Source organism: Stegodyphus dumicola, chromosome 4 (assembly GCF_044657685.1).
Source record: "Stegodyphus dumicola isolate Sdum_Otavi_A_Nest chromosome 4, ASM4465768v1".
Classification (NCBI taxonomy): domain Eukaryota; kingdom Metazoa; phylum Arthropoda; class Arachnida; order Araneae; family Eresidae; genus Stegodyphus; species Stegodyphus dumicola.
In genome coordinates this window covers 139,793,568-139,817,483 of record NC_140771.1, presented here as the reverse complement: position 1 = coordinate 139,817,483, position 23,916 = coordinate 139,793,568, and the positions used below count along the sequence as shown (strand labels likewise).

At 35.3% G+C, this 23,916-nt stretch overlaps 1 protein-coding gene across 6 annotated transcripts in view; it reads right to left on the bottom strand.

The window, feature by feature from the left end:
• Positions 1–23,916, bottom strand: part of LOC118190395 (WD repeat-containing protein 89) — a 139,739-nt gene that overhangs the window by 99,576 nt on the left and 16,247 nt on the right. The window contains exon 1 of one of the 6 annotated variants that reach the window (XM_035361090.2): positions 910–1,045. The exons of 4 other annotated variants lie outside the window; for them this stretch is intronic. In XM_035361090.2, the coding sequence (XP_035216981.1) occupies positions 910–913 (4 nt within the window). In that variant the 5' untranslated portion in view covers positions 914–1,045. Of the gene's footprint in view, positions 1–909; positions 1,046–23,916 lie in introns of those variants that run through there. One more of the 6 variants, XM_035361091.2, reaches the window with a different exon arrangement.

The following is a 23,916-nucleotide window of genomic DNA, read 5'->3' as shown; positions in this document are numbered from 1 at the left end:
GAGTCGGTAAAAGAATGGATTAAAATTTAATTTCCCAAAATAAATTGGCCTACTAAAACTAAATAAAATAGATAAGTAAGTAGTAAAAAAAATTGTGTAACAAAATAAATAATGATCTTTCTTAAAATACTGCCCAATAAAACATTTCGAATAATTGAAAATTTACAAGCTTGGAAGCTAAAATTCTAAAAAGATTTCGGAAAATTCGGCCGTCACATATTAAAAGAAACAAGTCTACAAGCTACTAGTACAAAGAAAGAGGAGGAAGACGAAACTAAACGCAACAACTACTTCTTGCCATTCAATACCGGGGAGGCAATTTTATGGCTTATCCATCACACTAAGGGGAAGCAAACATACTTCCTTAGGCTGGGCCATCTTAGAGAGATTTTAGAAAACGAAAGCGATTTTTTTTTGGAGGAGTTTGTTTTCTGACAATGCGACCATTTTCAAAGCATTTCGTTCCCAGAGGCGGGCTCGTTGATGGGTTAACCCTCCAAAGTGATCAAGGGTTTGACCCCAAAATCCTTAGCCAAAATAACCAGAAGGAAGTGGCATTTTCCTGAATACAATACCAAACTGACCCTCCCAATTTGTACCATAATGCCTTTGTTTTCGATATACATTCGATTGTAATTGTCTGGACACATTCCACGATACCACGCACTGTGCACTTAAAAGATAACATTATTAATGTTCTTGAGCATATATATACTTTTAGATGCTTAGAGTAATAAAACTGATAAAAAATTAACAATATATGATGGACAGAAAGAGTACGAAGTAAAAATATTTGCATATTAATTTTCCGATATATAACTTTTTTCATGATTACATGCTACAGTTAGTACTAATAAAAGTCAAAAACCTAGTAAATTCGCTGTAAAAGAACGAAAGATTTCTACTTACTCATATTTTATTACACGTTCAAACAAATGTTCAAAATTTCAAATTTCAACATGTGCTCTTGCCACCACGCGCTTTTTGTTTACAAGAAGGGATACGGCAAATAAGTTGCCATTATGTCAAGAAATTCAAAGCATTAATAATGTAAAAGTATTAAAAATTTCATACCGATTTCAAATAAAAAATTACCTTATTAAAAATATACAAAAGTTTATTTTAACACATTTATTCATTCAACATCCTGAATTCGGTTTATTAGCCCAAAGCGCGTTAGCGCCAGATTGCCCTGTATATTAAATAAAGAAAAATCTGCATAAATATATGCATGTTGCTCCCAACGTGACAATCAAAATTTGAATAACGTACGTCTACCCCTGAATATGGGCATCTGGAAGTCCGAATTTGAAATTTGTTTTATTATCTATTTGTTTTTAAAGCATTTATGATTTCTTGATCAAAAACTCAACGATTTCAAAGCGAGCAATGGCAACACTGTACCAACGACTTCGGAGTTTGAACAATTATGTACAGCCAAACGCCAAATGTTTACGGAAAAATGTACTTTGCTGTGATTGGTTGGAGGGTTATCTTTTTCACGCCAAACTGGACCTGGCGCCAAATACGTAAATCTAGTAAAAATAGAAATCGTATTCCGCCATTTTCGTCGGTGAGTGTTTTTTCTGCACGTGCTAATTCTTAATTTGATTTTGTTATTTGTATTATTTTTATTATGTCTTTGTCTAAGCAAACAGGAAAAATGGGTAAAATCCTAGTATACGGTGCAGCCTTGGCGCGATTTTGAAAATTATTGCCAACACCAAAAATGATCCAAAGAACGTCTATATACTATACACTATATACTATGTGTGTATATACATAATATATACTGTATATAACTATATATATTCTTTGAATGACCCGTTTAGTGCTCATCGTATATGTCCCGTTTTTATTGCTCATCATAAAGTCGCTAAATCCCGTGTGCACCGGATACTAGGATTAAACCGAAAAATGAAAATACTTATAATCGGAGATTCGATGATAAAATATTTAAAAGAATATTTATTGCTGAATTTACTGGATTATGAAGTTCATTTTCATTGTTTTCCGGGTGCTACGATTGAAAGGTTGACACGCAAGATAACCTTGATAGACAATCAATTTGAGTTAGTTTTGGTTCACGTTGGTACCAATAACTCTTGTGACACTTTGGATGATATTCATCATAAATATGATTGTCTGTATAAGGTTATTGAGCGTTTAAACCCGAAGATCATTCTCTTTTCAGGTGTCCTCCCGCGTGAACGAAATTTATTCGAGAATGGTTTCAACCCGTACAGTTTAAAGAAGCTGAACAGAAAATTAGCTCGGATAAACACTAATCTTTTCGAAGCATTCAAAGGCCGAGAAGCTTTTTCTTTTTGCAGATCTGGTGAGTACTATTGGAGTACTTGTCTGTCAAGAGACGGATTGCATCTGAACCGTAAGGGTAATGCACAGCTTGGGAGAATTTTTGTGAAGGACATAAAGAGCGTTTTGAGTGTGAAATCCCTTCCAAAGGTAAGTGCTACATCTTTTTCCTCTGTATCTGCTATTGAGTTTCCAGCTTTATCCACTGTTTCAGGAAAACATCCTTCTGTACCTATCACGATTTTGGATAATTATCCTCGTGCTTCTGTCATTTCAGATACTTCCAAGTACTCACTCTAAACCTCTTTATTCAAGTGTTTTGAAACGAGTTTCTTCTGTTTGCAGCACTTTGGATAGTCATCCTGATACTTTAGGCTTATCAGATTCTAGTGTTTCAGTTTTGTGTGCTCCTTCAAGTGTTCCTTCGAAACCACTTTATTCAAGTGTTTTGAAACTTTCGCATGTCTGTACTACATTGGATAGTCGCCCTAATGCTTTAGCATTACCAGGTGTTTTGACTGATTTGGATAACCATCCCAGTATTTCAGTATTGTTGGATTCTCCTGATGTTCTTTCTAAACCTCTTTATTCAGATGTTTTAAAATATGGTTCTACCAACACGTCTTTGGATAATCATCCCAGTGGTTTCTTGTTATCGGATTTTCCAGTTCTTGAGCCTATAGCCGACACTGTTTCGAGTATTCTTGACATCACTGCACCAGTTTCTCAGAATTCCAGTACTCCATCTGTTTCTCATTTTTCTGCTGATCCAAGTGTATCTGTTTCTCAGCTTTCTGGTTCTTTGTATCCTGTTACAGTTGCTTCTGAGCTTGCAATTAATTCCATTTCATCTGCTTTATCAGATTTTCCATTTCTTGAAAGTGCTGTTAACATTGGTCCAAATAATGTTGATGCCATTGCATCTGTTCCTCAGTTTTCTGTTGCTTCTGTGCTCAATTCTGAATCTTCTGCTTTTCAGGTTCTCACCTATTCTAGTTCTCCTGTTTCAGACTCGGCTTCTTTCATCTCATCAGATCTTACAGTTGTTGATCTTCGATCTCTCGGCTGTTTTTCAACCATTTCATCGATTTCACTTTTTGAAGATGATAATTAATGTTCAAACTTTAAGTTTGGGGGTGCTAAGAGTCCAAATAAATCTGAAAATAACAATAAAATTGAACTCGTGAGTAATTATGATAAAGAAAATTGTGCTTCTAATGGAAAATCTAAGATTTGCCCTAAATGTAAGAAACCTTTTTCTTCTAAACAGTCCTTATCTAATCATAAATGTAACTGTAAAGGTATTGTAGAAATGAAATATCCCAGAGTGTGTGAAGTTTGCATGAAGTCGTACTCCACTAGACAATCATTTTCCAATCATAAAAAATGTTGCAAAGCACCATCAGCTGAATGTATTCCAAAGGCATATATTTGTGACCGATGTGAGAGAGATTGTAAAAGCCGCAGTAACCTTTTTCATCATAAAAAGATCTGTAGTATTAAAAATCCTACATCTAATAATTCTAAGCCATGTGTTATTCCTGATTGTAAGGAAATATTTTGTTCTGATAATGAATGTAATAAACATTTGGCTGAATATCATGATTATGAGATGGCTATGCAAGAACTTACATTTTCATCAATAGGAGAATTTCAATTCTGGTTAGAATCGCATAGTAAGCAGACATTCAGTTCTTATAAAAAGTCTGCTGGAAGTAGATGTAGGAATGATAAAACTTTTCATTATTACTGTTGTCAATTTAATGTAATGCATAAAAAGAAAGTTCCTGTTTCCAGTAGAAAAAATCTAAAAGATACTTTACCTTCCAACTTTAAGTGTCCGTCAAAAATTTTAGTTTGTGAAGAATCGCACCTTGTCACAGCCATATTTTATTCGAATCATAATCATGAATTGTCTTTTGAAAATAGCAGGTTCCACCAACTTAGTCAGAGTTTCCGTAACAAAATTAAAGCTTATGCACAGTTAGGTGTATCCACGGATCATATTTAAGAATTTATCAGAGATGGAAGTGGACTGCAGGATAATAGGGAGGGCATATATGATAAAGATGTATTTGTAACACGAAGAGTGATAAACACTTACAAAAAGCGGTTAGTATGTTCCTTTCCTGGTGATGATTCACTTTCAGTTGCCACAATAGTTGAAAAACTCAGGCAAGAATCATATGATCCAGTACTTATTTATAAACCACAAGGAAAGCCAACATTGTACGGTCCAAAAGGGCTTGATGAACTTTCTTCTACAAATGAGTCTTTTGCATTAGGATTGCAGACTAAACAGCAGAAAGATATAATGATTAAAGGTTGCTCCAGGATTTTATGTATTGATTCTACTCACAAAACAAATCAATATGATTTTTATTTATTAAATTTAATCGTTCCTGATGAGTTTGGTAGTGGTTATCCTGTAGCGATTTTCATTACAAATCAGTTAGACCAGGATACAATGTATAATTTATTCCTTAGTATCAAATGTGTAATACCGGAACTTTATGTCAATTGTCTTATGACAGATGATGATAAGACTACCCATCCTGCATTTGATAAAGTATTTGGTCCTGGTATTACACATTTGTTATGTAAATGGCATGTGCATCGTGCTTGGCAACGTAATTTGTGCCGAATGGTTTCTAATCAAAAACTTAAAGATGAAATCTATTTTAATATGGTAGTATTACTTGAAGAAACCAACTGCTCGATTCATAGTGATGATGGATAATATCCTTCAGAAGTTTCGAACTATTGCACCATCTTTTATACAATATTTTGAAGAACATTACTATAGCCATGCTATTCTTTGGTCAATGGCCCATAGAAACTTCCCTCATGCGTTCACAGATACCAATATGTATTGTAAATCGTTTCATAATAAATTAAAAACTACATATTTTAGATGAAAATTTAACAGGCGTTTAGATAAATTAATTGAAGTACTTTTAAAAATTGAAGAGGATACATACATGGCTCACAGCTATAAAATTAAAACTAATTACAAGCAGAGTACTTGTCCACCAACATATAATAAGCGACATGATTCGGGAATAAAAATTTTAGATAGTGATGTAACAGGGGCTGGTTTTTTGTTGTGGATTGTAAAATCACAGGCTTCTAATATTCAGTATACAGTTAAATGCTTATATGAGTTATGTCCTCAAACTGATCACTGTTACTCTAAATGTATTAGCTTATCTTGCCTTAATTTGTGTAGTCATTTATATAATTGTAATTGTCCAGATTTCAGTCCATTATGTAAACACATTCATAAAGTACATTCAGTCAGACAAAGAGATCCATCCTTCTTCGTAACAGATACTTATAAAAGCGAAAGCTGTTCATCAGCCATACAAACAGGTACAAAGTCTGTTATTTCGAATGCAGTAGCATGTAACTTAGAACATAAAATTGATAATTGTAAGACTTTAATATCTGAATTACAGGTTATGCTGCCTAATCCAACAGTTAAAAAAATATTGTTGCCTACTATAACAAAAAATTTGAAAGAAATTGTTTCTAATTGTAAAGGTGTAATAGAGTCGAACTATCTGAAAGAATTTCCTGACAAAATGCCATTTGTCAGTGTTCCCCCAAATTTAAAATTAGCCCGTCAGACTTTGTTTCGTACAACTGCTTAAAAAAGTGCAAAGCGTAAAATTTCAACTTACCTGAATATTCAGAATAAAAAAACCGTTAAAGAAGATTTATTAGGCATTAATTTAGCGTGCACAATTAATAAAAGTACTTTTACTCCCAAGCTTATTGATGAGGATATTTCGAAATGCATTTTATATGTTTGAGAAACACCGCTAACATTTTTGGATGTAAAATCTCTGGATCCATACATTCCATGTGAGGAAATACAAACATTAAAATCTGCATCTTTAAATTTTCAGCCTGGTTAGCTCAGTGACAATGTTATTGATGCTTTCCTTTTTATTAGTCTTTGTGGTTCTTCTTCAGTAGCAGCCAAGTGTAATCATACACCTTTCTTTCAATCAGGTAGTAAAGATCAAACTGTATGGCAAAAAGAGGATTTAGCTTCTGTTGATTTCTTTTTTATTCCAGTTCTTGTAAAAAATAATCATTGGGTTTTACTGGTAGCAAGAATTAAAGATAAAATGTTTCAATTTTATGATCCGCTTGGTTTTAACTCGGTTCAAAATTCAGTATCTTCATTAATTCAGCTGTGGCAAAAAGTCATAAATAGTATTTTAAACATTAGTGATAGTTGGTGTGTTTCATTTCCAAGTCACACTGTTCAAAATGATGGTATGAGTTGTGGTGTATTTATATGCTATTTTGTGCATCAACTTAGCCGACATTTGGATATTGATCAGCCTTTTAATACATATGATTTCAGAAAGTTTATTTATACTAGTTTAGGTGGGAAGATAAATGAAGGAAAGTAAGTTCAGGAAATAATTTTGCATGTTTTAATGATAAGAAACAGAAGACCAAGATTTTTGAGTTTTTATTCCTACACCAAAGTACATTAGTCAGGTTATATGATTTCATCTTACACAGTTTTAATCTGTTTCATTTTTTAATACCTTCATTATGTTGAAATAACAGTGGCTTTCTGAAGCTTGCCAAAATCTTCTGCAGGTCATGATTTAAAATGTTTAATGATTTTTTTTAGTACAATTTAATATTCATGTAATAAAGTTTGTTTTAAGAAAATTTATTTTTGCTTTATTTGTAAAAAAATACTGTGTCTGTATAAAAAAACCATGAATCTGTTTAACCATAGTTCTATTGTTTGTAACCTTTGTTTATAAAATTTTAATTTTTTGTAATTTTTTGCCAAGCCATTGGAAATGATAAAAAAAATTTAAAGATTGAAAACTCAAGTAAATGGATGTGTCTGAGATTATGAGAGCTAAAGTTTTAACTAGTCTGGTTTTGAATGATATATTTAGTATATTTGTTTTTTAAAAATTTTAATTCTCTTGTAGTATTAAATTTATGTAAGTGATGTATTTTATCCTGTTTTTCATATTCAAAATAATTAATATGTCCTAAACTTATTTTTTATTAGTATTTTATATCATATAAGTAAACACTTTTTAAAAAATTTAAACAGCTTAATTTTTTTTTCTGAAACTTTCATTGTAATCCATCTCATGAAGTTAGTTTATTATAGGCCTTTAACAAACATTTTTACTTTGACTAGCTACAAACTTTACTTTTAAAACCTAAATTATAGTAATTATGTAGAACTGAATGTAAAAATGCAAGTTTTGGGGAACCATTATGGTAACGAGCTGACACAGTACCTCCTGGGTGGCATGGAAACCTGTGTATTTTTATGCTATGCTATTTCTAAATATTAAATTTTGGAAGATCTATCTACTTTTCTACATACACTGACTTAGATCCTACAATGAAACTGGCAAATTGTCACAGGTGTGAAATAAATACCAGCACAGTAGAGGGGTGCAAAATAACCCTTTATTCACCTTCTAAAACTGGGCCGAAATTCTCATAATATAGCCTTCAGACCGGCGTGATCCGAAACAGTTTTGCCTCCTCTTTGAAATTTCCTAATGAGAAAAGTCGTTAGTCCCCCCCCCCCATGGATACAGTAAAATTTACATGTTTGTCAGACGCTGTCCCATAGTAGATGAGTTGCTAGATTTGTGATTTTTTCAATATTTATTTTGCTTTCATTTAAATGAAGTTCTAAATAAATATGCAGTACTGGATGCATATCTAGTGCACTATTTATTTAGAACAAAATGTATGCAATGTTTATATTTCACTCACTATTTCTGATCAATCTCGTAAATAATTTGTGAATTTTTTAACTTTGTTTTCACTCTTCATTTATATTCGCGTATTTTCGTATTAGAAATAAGAAAACAAGAGAAAAATTTAACGAAACATAATAAATACAAACTAGGTATGTAAGTCTGCAGGCTGGAATGTGATTTTTAATAACATATTTTCGTTAACAAAATAATGATAATGACTAATTTAATGAAATAATAATAATAATATTTATTACCATTAGACGATTAGAATGAGATGAACTTACAGCAATAATAAAGCTTTACATAATAACTTTAAATCTGCTTTTTTTTCGATAATTTTGTTATTATAAATCACAGAATTCTAATCGGTGTGATACTAAATGGATGAGGCCAAAAGGCTTACTCGAGTGACCGTGAAATTACGAAACGTGTGCTAGGCTAGCGAAACACGCTCTGAATAAACTGATATAATCACACGTTTAAATAGCACTTCACTTAATTTTAAATTTATGTCCTGGAGAGAATGTGAAGGGAAATTTGAGAAGTTGAGAACAGGAAAACTTAAAATAAATATGTTATGCAAATTAAGAAAAACCATACAATTTGATACATTCAAAATTTTATATATTGAAATTTAATAATTAAATTGCTGTGATGAATCTTGTTTCGATTTCATATTTAGGCCTTGATGTCTGTCAGTGTTGGGACTGTTTCTAATATTAATAATTTTAAATAGTCTCCTAAAACTAGTTTAAATTTTTGTTTCAGGGGGGATTTTTTTTTATAATCAATTTCTTTTTCTCTGTTAGCCATTAAAATCTTTGCTGACATTTTTTTATTAATAATATTGAAATAAGAGCTTACATGATGTTTTTGTGTCTGTTTAAAGATATAAATGTAAATTAATTTACGTAGATTTCAATATAGTTTTGACCATATTTCATGAAATCCCAATGGCACTTGTTTTTATGATTGTCTATGTAGTACATTTGGATAGCTTTCAAAAAGTAAGTGCTTTTAGGATATTTTCAGATTTCCCTTTTGTGAAAATTAGGACATCTTAGTTCTATGTCTGGTGTCTGGACCCTCCTTAGGATAGCAAGTTCACCTATGCTCAGTTTTTCTTTATTATAGTTTTTCTTGATTGTTATTTTATCATCTGTTGATTATTATATGAAATAAAAATATTTTTTTAATATAATGATATTTGTCAAACATCAGTTACACATGTGCATTTATTAGTAACAACTGTGTTTTATAATGAAATTTTGGTACTGTTTTGTTACCGGGACTGGATTCAGAAATGTACATACATTCATGTGTACATATATATATATATGCATACATTTCTGAATCTGATCCTGATAACAGAACAGTACCGAAATTTTTGAAGGAATTGATTTTAACAAATGATAGACAAAAAAATATGTTAGTTTTTGCATGGGGTGAAAACAAAAAATGGAAATGTGTAATCACTACTTTCAATTAAAGTAGCACAAGGGAAACACTACATTTCAAGACATAAAAGAAATGGTAAGATTTATTTCATAATTATAATATGTTTTGAAAATTACATAATGTTTTTTTTTTTTTTTTTTTTTTTTTTTTTTTTGACATTCTGACAAGGAATTGCAGATATTCCATTTTAAGTGAAGACAGTTTTTTTAAGATTGCTTGGATGTGATTTGCTGTAGATCTTTGAAAACCCTTTGGTAACAGCTGTTCTGACAAGAGAGATTGGATTAATGTGAAGGTGCTAAGATTCTTGGTGTAATGAAATGAATGGCTCAGGACATTATTAAGTAAGGAATAATTTTTGTTGTACTAAACAAGAGTCGCAATGTCCGAGTCTAGTTATGAAGAAAAAGTGAATCCTGTTGCAACTGTCGAATGTCGTATTGGTGATCAATATGATATTAATAGCCAGTCATCTAATTCGTGTAAAAGGTACAATGATGGCTTGCTGGTATGTGGCTGAAAAGCTGCAACTAATCACATTTCCCTGCTTTCCAGTTGCAAATTGCTGTTCTACAACAAGGTAGTGAAATAGCATCTAATGGAAAATATTTGTAGGAATTAATAAATCTCAAAATGTCTGGCATACTTTCTGTATAATCTAGCAAATCACAATACATGCTTTTGATCAATTTGCATTAAAATCTGTCTTGTTCATTCACAAATGCTACATAATTTTTCCTTTTATTTCTTTCCTTTCTCTTTGAATAATTTTCCTCCTAAATTAATTAATTTTCTTGTTTTTAGAGCAGAAAATGCCTTAACTAACTACTCATTTTCCTATGCTATTATTTTTTGAAAGAACTGTTAGTTTTCCATCATTTGTTGAAAATCGTGAATATTTTTTTATTGGCTTCACAAAACTGCATTCTTCTGAGGCTTTATATATTGGGATGCACTGATATGCACCGGAGGAAAAGTTTCCCAAATTATTTTCATATTTGTAATGTAGTATAGTTAGACAGCTGCTGATAATTTATTGAAATATTGGGGAAAACAGCCTTAATTCATCTGCAAAATCTGATACATTTTGGTGCTATGTTTTTGTTTTTTGTCTTTTATGACCAGGGTTTAGTTTCTAAAATGCCAAAGCCCTATGCAAGACCATCAGGAAAGAGGAACAAAAGTAAATAAATAAATAAAATGGCTATGAGAAACTTTAATAATTTAAAAACCTAAGTAGTTATAATAATAATATAAAATAGCCCGGATAAGCTGGACCCAACCAGAATTTTTGGTTATAAATTTCGATAGAAAAACTATAAATAGTTTTGTGGAAATAATCCACGCCTCTCACCTGCACATCCATGTCCATATTATTTGTCTATATCAAATTTGCGGCTCCGGGTGGTAAGAGTGGGATGACAACTATAATGAGTCTTACATCAGGAAGCAGGCAGATGAATTAGACTACAGACAGTACCTTACCAAATATGTAACACGACACAAACATTATAAATAAATAATGGAGTGTGGACTGCCAGAAAAACAAAACGATAGATTACTGTACTGGTTTGCAAGATAGCAGATAGTAGTGAATAACGTAAATTATTAGTAGTAGTACTAGCAGAGCTACCCGTTCTGAGAATGGATTTTATAGTATTCATCTTTAAAAGTTTTTTTTAAGTATATATATTTCATAAAAGTATTGCTTCTTTTAATCTGGTTACAATAACTCCTTGTAAACTACATTTGTAATGTGTTCTTTTGAATCTACGGGCAATGCGATTTTTAAATTGTATCTATTTCTTACTCTACTTAATGTGACAAAAGGTTCAGCTAAGTGTATACCTACACTTTTTTGAATGATTGTCCTTGTGCTTTATGTGTAGTCATAGCAAATGCTGGTATAATTATTTTTTTTTTTTTTTAAGAATACTGTTTATTTTTATATATATTTTTACAATAAAAATTAAAATTTTGTTTCATTTGTTATCGCTCCTCCTTGGATCTGCCAGTACCAAGGGGCCCCCTAGATCCTCTGCGCACAGCACCGGAAATGAGCTTAAACCAGCACTGAAATGTACAGAGATGAATTAAAATTTAATAAGCAATTTTTAATATAATTTTATTGCTAAAAATAAAATTTTCGAGACCATATTTCTACTGAAATTATTGTTCAGTTACATAGAAGTGCCGGAGCGTTCTTATTTAGGACTCCGGTGCGCTCCGTCTAGAATTATGATTCATCTCAAAAAACCAAGCTTATACAATTTTAGGTCTGTTTATGACTATATACTGTTGGTTAGTTGGTGGATATTTTGGCACATGACTATAATGGGTCAAAAGCATGATAATCTATTCTCTCCTTTAGAAATGATATGAAATTATAAAAATCAGCTAACACATGTTGAAAATGCATTATGTAATGAGAAAAATGCAAAACAACATAAAAGCAACAAAATAATGAAACGCCTCGTAGTAAAACCGTGATGTGAAGGGATGCATAAAATTCACAAGATCAAATAAAATATAAAGCCAAGTAAAATCTCTAATTATTAAAGTACATTAAAACGCTTTACAACCACTTCAGATTAAGGAATAAAACCCAGTCTCCCTTAAAAACTTAAATGGATTAATATCTGGTTAATGTTTTCATTAAAGTTAGGGAGAAAACATGAAACCAGTACCTTTAGTGCGGGCAGTAATCACTTCCCAAATCTATGATTTTCTGCCAAAGTTTTGGTAGTTTTTCGGCATAGAAACTTGTTGGCCAAGAATCCAAAAAACATCACCCTCATTTCAGACGTCCTGTGCCGAATGAAAGATAGCACCAGCAAGATGTAACTGCAGATGTGAAAAAAGGTAGAAATCCGAAGCAGCAATGTCAGGGCTATATGGGGGGTGTGACAAAAGATTCCATTCGAGTCCTTACAGAGTCCAGTCAGTGAAAGCAAACACATGTGGTCTTGTATTATCTTGATGGAACATTACCTCTTTGCTCCGGAACTCAGTTCAACGTTTGCCCTTAATAGCAGCGTCAACACAGACTAGCATCTCGCTCTTTATCTTTTTCCAGATACATATTGCAGATAATACCCCGGCAATCCCATCAGATACAAAACATTATCTTTTTGTTAGCCAAATTGCCCTTTGCGATGCTGCCGATGGGCTCGTCGGGTGCAGACCAACCCCTCTTTTTGGCCTGTGTTGTTGAAGTCCACTTTTCATGACAAGTGATGATCCGGTACAGAATTTTATCCTTGCGTTGATATTCGAGCAGATTAGTGCAGGCCCAAACACGTCCGTCCTTATCTGCTTGAATCATCTCATGTGGCACCCAGCGATTCAACTTTAACGTCAAGTGTATGAGATGCATACTGCGACCAATGGACATGGCACTAACTCATTAACAAGCTCTCAATTGGTTGCATACTGCACTTCTTCCACATACTCTCGCAGGCGGACCTCATCAACATCAGTAGGCCGACTCGAATGCTCTGCCTCTTGAATGTCGTAATGCTTGTTTTTGAAATTTCGATACCAAACCTTCACCAGCACCAGATTTAGATTTGACGAGAGCCTAAGCTATTTGAAATATGGGGCCCTTTATGAGGGATATCAGTCAATTTTTTTATATGGGATATGCTACAATATTTCGGAGAGCCCTAAGCTATGTTCACCTTATACATAAATCCGGCACTGACCTTAACAATGTCAAACATTAGTAGTACCTAAAGCTATACGAGGTTCGAATCCCGTGAATGGGCTGGCTGCATGGGTGTTTTCGTGGTTTTCCCCATGTGTAACATGTTTACGAGACAGTTTCCCTTAGAAAGTCCTCCACGAAGGCATTCCTCCCCTTAGGCAGATAGCCCTCGAGGCTTTGCCATAGTCACACACACACCTAAAGCTATACACACGATTTGGTGACATTCTGTAGCTGACTTTTTGCAATAAAACTGGAAGTAAATGATAGTTTAAATCTCGTAGCGTGATAGTTCCATTTCAGACATCTTGTACATAATAATAATGATATTTTTTTTTACAAATTTCACAATATAGTGTTCTAAAGCAAGTCTCTTCCTTTCAAACGCCAAAAATTGTTTCACAAAATATGATTCAACACGTCAACGCGAACTATTTGCTCAAACGATATTTGCGGTGGCAGGAAATTTTCGTGAGACCCGATTGGTTTTCCAATTAAAAGTCGAGAGAAGTACCTGAAAAAGTGAAATAGTATTTCCTGAAGTCTATCAAAACGTGAGCATTTCTAACAAAATCTGTCATACAGAACATTAACTCCGATTCGGGCAACATTACCTGGCTGCTTCTAGAGCGCCTTAACATGATACAGAGGCCTTCCTCAGTTGACTGCGCTGGCGGGGCGCCAACCAACCGAACAGCCCGCAGGGACTTCTCATGTTCATCGCCATAATCCATCACACTGAGGGCTACGCGGGGAGCCGTCCCCCCCCCCTCGGCACAGCACTCAAAATCTACACGAGAGCGCCCCCACAGCAAAGGCAACGGATACGACAGTACCAGTACGGTCCCTGCCAAGCCCGCGCCTACCATAGGATGGACCTGTGGTTCTAGTCCTGTGAAGTCTGATTATTTACCCAACAAATCGAAGCTTGCAGGACACAAGTCCAGCCAGTGGTCTGGGAGAACCCCGGGTCTCCTCCCATAAATGGTCGGTTCCGGAAATTCCCACCAGTCGATCCCCTGGGATTGGTTGCTTAGCGTCATTAGCCTATACGAGCAAAGGCTTGGACCAAGGCACGGCATAGTTTCCAGCAGGACCACGAGGAGGCTGACGCTAAGCTGTGGGAAACGCAAGCAGGCAAGCCTAAAGCCATTCCCACAGTCCCCGCCCATTGATCAAACGCCAGGTCTCCTGCCTTCCGCCACTGCCTACGACGATCTCAAGCGCACGGTTCACACCGCCTGCAGTGGTTTCCAGCCGGTTTTGGACATTTGTCCTCGGGAGGCCAATCGCCACCCGCCAGTCATATAGGACAGATTAATATTACAACTGGAATATACTGGTTCACTATCCGCTTTTAAGAGATAATTGTGCGTAATTTGGAAGTGACCGTTTGTCAGACAGGTTCAAATGACTTCCTCCTACTCTGATTCCCAATATTTAATTCTAGGCATTATGCTTCTAATTTTATTATTCACTTGCAGGTCCTTGCCATAGACTCAGGATTTTACCCTTGATAATCACTTTAATATTTCTCAAAGTAACAAGCTGATTTAAACAGTCCCACGGCAGATTTTGCTGTGATATCTGCCAGTTCGTTACCCGTTATCTGTATGTGTCCAAGAACCCAGCAGTAAAGGATCTCGTACTCACGGCTTATTAAGTTTTAAGGTAGTCAATAACACTTCTGTCACCATCGGTTTCTGGGTCTAGAGAAACTTTGAAAAGCTTTTTGTGCACTTAACAAATCGGTGTAAGTTGTACAGACATTAGGTTATTTCGAAGCAAGAGACAAGAAAAATGAGCAATGCTCTAGCCGGGACTCAAACCAAGGAATGATAGAAAGGCCGGAGAAATAACTTTATAAACTTTTTTTGGCTTAGATGAATATTTAACAGCGTCATACACCGAATTATTTAAGTTCGTAATACCGATACGTAAGTATCAAAGTAAATATACGAAGTAACTTGAATGTATTGTAATACCGATACATTCAAGTTACTTCAGCTTTAAATAGTCAGCAAGCACATTGCAGCCTTCTTTTCTCTACGTGACGTCGAAACGCAAATGATGCTTCCACATGACCTGCTGTTTTTGAGCCATTAATGTATATTGGAATGTAATTGCAGTGTTCGTTCCTTGTTCATAGAAAAGCTATTTGTAAGCTAACTCGTTCGTGTTTCTGTTATCATAATCGTAAAAGTTTCTATGAGCCGAATTTCTGGACCATCTCACGGTAGGATATCACGTCATTCTGCTCGGGGCACGGTTATTCACATCAAGCACTGAATATTTTTCTATCAAAGGCTCAGCTCTTGCAGGGAACGTAGGAATGCAGAGAGGCCGTGCTGCAAATAATAAGCTATAGCAGTCATCAAGAGTACTCAGACAAGGATGTTTAGGTTGAGACATTATACGAAACTAGTGATGAAGGGTCAATTGTTCACGTTTTAATTTAAACGATGATTCTAAGCAATAAATGTACTGTTTTTATACAGGAGATATTCTAAAGGCTCTAGGGCAAATCCGCAGAGCTCAATGATGAATCGAATCAAGTTTCAATAATACAGAAGTCTCTACCGAATCATTAACTTCTGAGCCAGTCTAGACATCGCTGGTGGCTCTTGAGGCATCAACCACTAGGAGTTTTGACCTCTAGTTGGCGTTGTGCTCTGAGGCCTTTGGCTAGAAATAGAAGGATAAACGCTTTTGCGCGACTTAGATTAGTATCTAGATTAAGACACTGTATTCTAGCGATGAGGATTGAAAATTATATGCAAAGTATATAAATGCGCTAAAACTAGAATAATAAAATGTGTTGAGAGTAATAATATGGGTTGAAGTAAGGTACAAACAAAGACCTAATCACGTTTTATCGGGAGTCCAGTCTAGAGCGGATGAATGGCCTATATATGCGGGACAATGATCCCATCCTCTGCACCCCAAAAGGTGTTCGCCAGGACCTTTGAGAAGGTAAAAGTTCTGAAACGTTTCTTCCTCAGGTACATCATTCGTGGAAGGAAAGTAAGTTTCCGATTGAACAATCACTCCTAGGAATTTCCCTTCGGGCGTAGTTGGAATTAATGACCCTTCAAGTTAAATCTCAGGATGCAGATTTCCCTTTCTGCAAAAGTGCTTGTGACAGCCTTCCGTTTTGAAGACGCAAATCCATTTTTCTTTGACTATATCTGGATCTTATTAATAGTGATCCGTAATTGCCTCTCCACATATCTCATATCTGCCCCTTGGTAACTTGAAGATTGTCAATGTACAATTATCCTGAAACAGTAAGAGGAAGTTCCTTTAAGATACGGTTTATTTTTAGCGTGATTAAGATAACACTCAAAACACACCCATGAGCAAACCTCGTCTTGTTCAAAGTTATACAACAACAACAAAAAAAAAAAAAAAAACAGAGCCAATTCTAAGTTGAAAACTTCTAGCCTTAAAAAAATTTTGAGTGAAAATTGGAATGTTTTCCACGTCACAGAGCATTTATTTAATTACGGATAAAAGTTAACAGACTAAATAGAGATATAACAGTTGTTTAGCGGCTCCTCGCGCTAGATAAACACAAGGAAATTTTTCATTTTTTTATACAGTCACTTCTTGCCCTCACGGAATCAGAACAAAATCGGAAGTCGATAGCCTCCACCTTCGCATAGTGTCTATCCTTGTCTGTCTCAGGTACGCAGGCGATGATCTGCCTATCAGGTTGTTGGCTGCAGAACTTAGCGTTCTTACACACACACACACATTAAAAACGGTGTCACTTTCTGAAGATTTCCTGATGGATTACTAATTATCAGAAACTGCAGTTTATTTTTTATTCTTGTCAGAATTTGCATTTGTCTTAACTTTTATAGAAATAGGACAATTTTCATTTTGTTCATTTGTTTGTGTATTAGAAGCCATATTTAGTGAAATAAAAGATTCAGCCCCGGCAGCAGCCCAGCCCACCACAGAGTCCAACATAGGGATGCAAATTCCTGCGACAGGGTGAACTGACTTTATACGCAATCTGAAGCCCCACAGTAAGCTTTCCAAAAAGCGGAAACACCCGAAACCACTGATACCAAGGACTAGTGACCAACCGACTGACACTACAGGGGACAGCTAAGAGCCTCCTGTTTTAATCTGAAGCAGAGGGCAAAGTAGTGTGTTGGGGACAGTACCCCACCTCTCAACTACCAGGATCCTCCTTTCCAGCTTTATGGGTGACAAGGCACGGCAAACGCGTAAGCGGTTTCCTGTTCATGAGAAACTGGAAAGAAAGTGATGTAACAGAATCACACATTCAGTCCCAACAACCGAAAAGGAAACCCACTAAGGTGCAAGAAACGAAAATAGAACAGAAAAGCAGAGACGAAAAAGAAAGGAAGAAAGATCACTAGGGCTCCAGGATCGCGAATCCCATTTCACCAAGAGGGTGATCTTCTGAAGGATTAGGATACTTTGGGATTGCCAGACTCACAACAAGCTCTGAGGGTGCTGTTCAGCTGTTATCATTGTTAAATTTATAAGGTATTTCTCCCGCTTTCCTAGCGTGCCTTCGTGGTGTAGTGGTTCTGCACGCTGGGCTGGTATTCCAGAGGTCCGTGGTTCGATTCTAGGCGGAGACGGTTGCTAATTTTTCATCTCTCTGGCCTCCAGAAAATACCTAATGTCTCTACAAATTGATTAAGACAAAGTACAAGAGGCTATTTCTCCAAAAGATTTAACTTTGTAGAGGACTTTAAAAGGGATTCTGGTGAGACATGGGAAAACACGAAAATTATAAACATCCAAACCAGGTCAAACTACTGGTATTCAGTGGTCCTATCCATCCAGCCATTGGTGGGTGTCAACTGCTGTTCATAGCTCGTTCACTGTGAATTTCTTATTGTATCAAATGATTTCCAGCACAACACAGGATGACTTATATTGTTCAAGCTTCTATCTCCAAGATATAAAAGGTAAAAACGTTTACTCATTGATGATTTTCTTGCCTAAAATAGGCATATCTCTGCTTTTCTCAAAGAAATGCCTTTAGAGAGTTCTACACGTCATATATGTAGAATCTCAAAATTAAGTTACACTATAAGGTATTTCTCCCGCCGTCCTTGCTTCCTAGCACGTCATATATGTAGAATCTCAAAATTAAGTTACACTATAAGGTATTTCTTCCGCCTTCCTAGCGTGCCTTCGTGGTGTAGTGTTTCTTCACGCTGGGCCGGTATTCCAGAGGTCCGCGGTTCGATTCCCGGCGAAGGCGGTTGCTAATTTTTCATTTCTCCAGCCTCCAAAAAAAATCCCAATGTCTGTCTTTACAGTGGTGCCCAAACTAAAAGGGTTGTGGATGATGACTCTCCATACCCAGGATTTGACGATTGTCCGCTAAAAACCCCAGTCGCCCTTTAAAAGGGGGGGAGTATATAAGGTATTTCTCCCGCCTTCGTGGTTCTGCACGCTGGCTCGGTATTCCAGAAGTCCGCGGTTCGATTCCCGGCTAAGGCGTTTGCTCATTTTTCATCTTGCCTGCTTCCAAACAAAATCCTAATGTCTCTACAACGCCTGCGAAAAGTGTTATCAATCATATGCTCTTTTTTTTGGGGGGGGGGAACTATTGATCTAGAAATTTTCAGTTCTATCTATCATCGTACAGTCTTAATGTAGAGTCATTAGGATATTTTCAAGCAGGAGACGTGAGAAATAAGCACTGCTCTCACCGGGGACTCGAATCTGGACTTTTCAAAGCACCGACTGTGCTAACTGTTACACCACAAAGGCATGCTGGAAGGAGGGAGAAAATACAAATGGTTCATTAGGTTGTAAGATTCTGTAAGTAATCAAGAATATGTGATCGATGACTCATACATTCTTGATATTCAAGTAATGAAAAAAAAAGTCTTAAACTTCAAAATTTGTGCATGGAAACTTGCTTGTGATATGTAGCAAAAATATATGCTCTATTTTGAAAATGTGAAGTTACAGTAGAGAAAAGCTTTTGTTTTAGTAAAAGCAAAATAATTATAAATTTTTACTATGCAACACATATGTCAAAGACAAGCATGATTGATATACACTGATGTGCAAAAATTAAGGACAAGATGGTTTTTTCAATATAACTTTGTACAAAAGCTTTCCAAATCAACACATTTAATACCGTAAGATCCCCAATACGTAAGGACATGAGTAATGTACACAACACTTACTAAAAGAGAAATCAGAGGGATAAAAAGAAGCTTTATTGAAAAAGTAGCATGGAGCGCAATGCAACTGAAGGCCGAAACATCCCTTTGATGGGTGTCCAGCAAGAAACATCCGGTCTTTAATAGGGGATATGATCTCCCCTGACTGCTAGGCAGGTTTCACAGCGTTTGCCCATGCTGAGAATGAGGGTGTCAATGAGTTGTTGAGGCATTGCTGCCCATTCGTCTTGCAGCGCCAATCAAAGCTCCGGAATCGTTACTGGTGGTAAGATACGAGCTGCCAAGCGTCTGCCTAGAAAATCCCATACATGCTCGATGGGATTGAGATCCGGTGATCGTGCCGGCCAATCCATACGTTCAATATCGTCACTCTCTAAGAGCTGTTCGGCAGCTACTGTGCGATGACATGGTGCATTGTTGTCCATGAAAAGGAACTGCGGTCCCATAGTGCCTCTAAACAGACGCACATATGGAAGAAGAATCTCGTTACAATAACGGGTCCCGTTGACTGAACCTGCATCGAAGATGTGAAGGTCTGTACGACTACCAAGCATGATGCCTCCCCAAACGAGAACACCACCACCTCCATACCTGTCCCTTTCAATGATGTTCGAGGGATGATTGCGGCTTCCCCGCTATCTCCAGATGAGTATGCGATGAGAATAGCTACTCAGACTGAATCTGCTCTCATCTGTAAAGAGTACTCGTCCGCATTCATTGCCTCTCCAATTCCAGTGTTCCCGGCACCACAGAGAACACCTTCTCCGATGGGCAGGCATTAGAGGTACACACCGTACAGGGCGTCTTGCAAACAGACCACCACCGTGCAGTCTTCTGGCCATGGTAAAACGCGATATCGGTCGTCCAGTCACCTGTGTTGTGTGTCTAGTGATTTCTCCCGCTGTCTCCTGCTTGTTTCTTCTGGCCTGTAATCATTCATCTGCGGGTGTGGCTCCTCGTGGACGACCACTACTAAACCCCCGGATAGCTGTTCCTGTAGTTTGAAATTGTCTCCAAAGTCGTGAAACAATGCTGTGAGCAATTCCGAACTCTGCAGCCACACTTGTCACACTGCGGCCTTCCTCCAACTTTCCAATGATTTGACCTCGGGTAAAAGCATCCAGATGTCGTCTAACAGATTGATTATTCGCCATTTCTCGCTGAGGCAGCAACTCGGTGTGATTTTAACTGCTATACGGCGTGCAATCTTTTTGCCAGAAATACTGATCTTACACCGACAACATGCTGTATAATACTCAGACACTCCCCCATTACGTCTACCTGCATATCTGCGCATGTGCTACCATACATCACCTTACTTAATCTCCTGATTGGTCTTTCTGTCCGCTCTACCTCTTCGTTCAGCTGATATGCTAATTTTTCAACTTCGTCCTTAATTTTTGCACACCAGTGTACACAAAGCATCCTATGACTCTAAGCCTGCAGAGTATCCTATGATGGTATTGACAGTTCAAGAACACTGGCTACTTATATAAAGGCAAGAACCCCAGATGGCCAGTCATTTCCAATGAAACAGTGCAAAAATTTTGTTTCACATATAAATTAGTAACTGAGCTATAGGAAACTTGCATTAGCTCCTTATTAAATTTATATCTAAGCTATAATAGATACAACTTATTCTTCTTGTTTAGACTCAGAAAATGCTGCTGCTGAATCTACACATGCATGTATAATGAATGGTTAACATTCATACCTATTTTTTAAAAACTATTTGAAGAAAGATTTAATTGCAGTTTGTTCACATACAGCTGGTGTGACATTAAGAAGGGAAACAAAGTAGCTGTAATCAAACTTTTAGATATTTTTCTTAATATTGTAATTTATTACTGTATACTGCTTTTACAGTAGTATCACAAGATTCAGTAAGCAAAACCATTAAAGAAATCATTTTGAAATATTTCTTGATACATTTTATCACCAATCAATGAGATTAACCCTCCAAAATCAATGAGATTAACCTGAGACTGGTAATGGTAAACGTATTGAAATATTTAAAAATTGATATTTTGTGATTTATTGGTAAAAGATATTACGTTTTTCTCATTCATATACAATTATTAGTATTTTCTGTTTTTGTAAAAAATATAACAGTTCATTAGAATTGCATAAGTTGTTTATATAGAATAAAATGCAAACTCTTTGTCAAGTTTTTCATAGCTCATCACTGCATGTAATCCACAAACAGGATAGGTCTACAAATTACATTAGTAGCAAATATGTGTTCTATAACCAAACATAGGGAAGATTTTGCAATGTTGATTACAACTAAAACCATATTATTTACAGATGCTGCAATATAAATTTTGCAATCGTATGCATGGAAGACAATTCTTCCACTATCTAGTGGTGAAGCATTTGTTGGATAGGTACGTTTGTGTACTGGACATGGAAAATTGTCGTGCTGTTACTGAATAGAAATTATATTTACTTGAACATTTTATATGCCATTTCACTGATAAAGGTACATGGGTCCTTTTTTTCTACAGAAACACTGTAAAAGGTATGTCAGATTTTAATACGTTATAGTTGTTATTTCTCTAAATGAAATATGATTCAGAAAAATACACATTTCCTCTCTGAAAACTGTTGTATTACCTAATAATAAATTTCTATCTTTTTTTTGGATTGATCAATATCAGAAGATGACTCAATGTTGTTCAGATGACCATGAGATCATTGACCATACACTCCGCAATCTTTTGCTTTTGGAATGTGCTTTAGATTATATTTATATGCTCCTATTGCTAATAATATCAAAACTCCAAGACTGCATTATAGCTCCTTTGATGACCATCAGCAGGGAAATTTTACTATGTTTGTGAATAGAATTGTGATACCCGGTCGATATGTGTCCTGTACCAACAGGAACACACAATGACCTTTATGGTATTATGTCAAATTTGATGAACTTTTATTTCATTTCATGTAGTAATCATTTTTTATGTGTAATATGTTACAGAATAAAACATTTTAAAACTTACAAATCGTGTAATATCTGTATATTTATTAATTTCATTGTACTATAGCTCACTGTATGACTCCCTCTTGAATTTTTGTAGTAATTTAATTGATTTGATTAAAAAAACTGCACCGAATCACAAGGCAAAAATAAAATCCAAATATTGTAATCTGTTTTAGCAGAGTGAATGTACCAAGAAAACAGATAATTCACCCATTTAAATTTTTCATTCAACTCATTTAAGAAATGAAATACGCTCTTAAGTTTGTGTACGATAATTTTAATATTCAATCCTCATACCTTACCTGATTTCACAAAGTAGTTTCAATCTGAAGTATACATGACTAATCATAATTTATCAACAATTCATATAAAAGAAAATAAAAATAGCAAATTATGTACCATATTAAATACATTTAGTGCAACTTTTTGAGTGAATTTGACATCTCGTGTAATTACTCATCCGTTTCCAATTCATCAGATCTGTTTTACTTTTCGTTTCGGAACCAGACAGCAAATTTCATTTTGTGAAACCACCAAGTCATTTATCTGAACATGATCAACCATTGACTACTTTTTGAAAATAAATAAATAAATAAACTGAAAGCTTTCAGATTTTATATTATGCCCTGAGGTTTTTTTTTTTTTTTTTTTTTTTTTTTTTTAACATTTTGTGTTATCTTTATTTATTAAATATCATGTTCTTCCCACTTAAATCATAAAATTCAATTCAACCGCAATATCACAAATATTTAAAAGAGCATGTCTTTCGAATTCCCAGTACACAGTCTCGCACATTGGAGATAAAAATGTTCCCTCCTCCCATACAGAGTTGATACAGAGTTTGAAATCATTGAGTTTCTTAATCAAAGACTTATAAATGCGTTACAAGATATGAAATAGATAATAAAACAATTCCAAATTAGGGCTTCCAGATGCCCATATTCTAATGGAGACATACATTATTCAAAATTTGATGGCCCTAAACACAGTTGTTTTATCACAACGTGAGAAACATACATACATTTATGCAGATTCTTCATTATTTAACTTCTTTAAATATAATACTCTAATATTTGGTGGCAACAATTAATGCGAAAGGTGGTTCTAATTCTAAATGAAGTGAAATACTTCAACAATCTACAAAAATAATCATTTTATTTACAAAGCAACTTTGGTTGCATCGAAGGTTCACTGCTAACTAACTAACTACGTCGCAAACTAAAAAACTAACATTCTTTTTCAGAAGCGAAGCGCCCTCTAACGGCGATACATAAATCATTTGGGGGATTTTTCCACACTCCCCACCTGATAATTTTTGCAAAAATTATCACTATTTCAGCATACAAATAATAAAATATAAGAAAGCAACTTACATATCAAATACATTCAACTGATGTAAATATAAACTGCAAAAGGAAATTCTATAAAATAAACAAATATAGTTAACTGCATCAACTCAAATGTTACTCAATACGTAAATATTAATTCAAA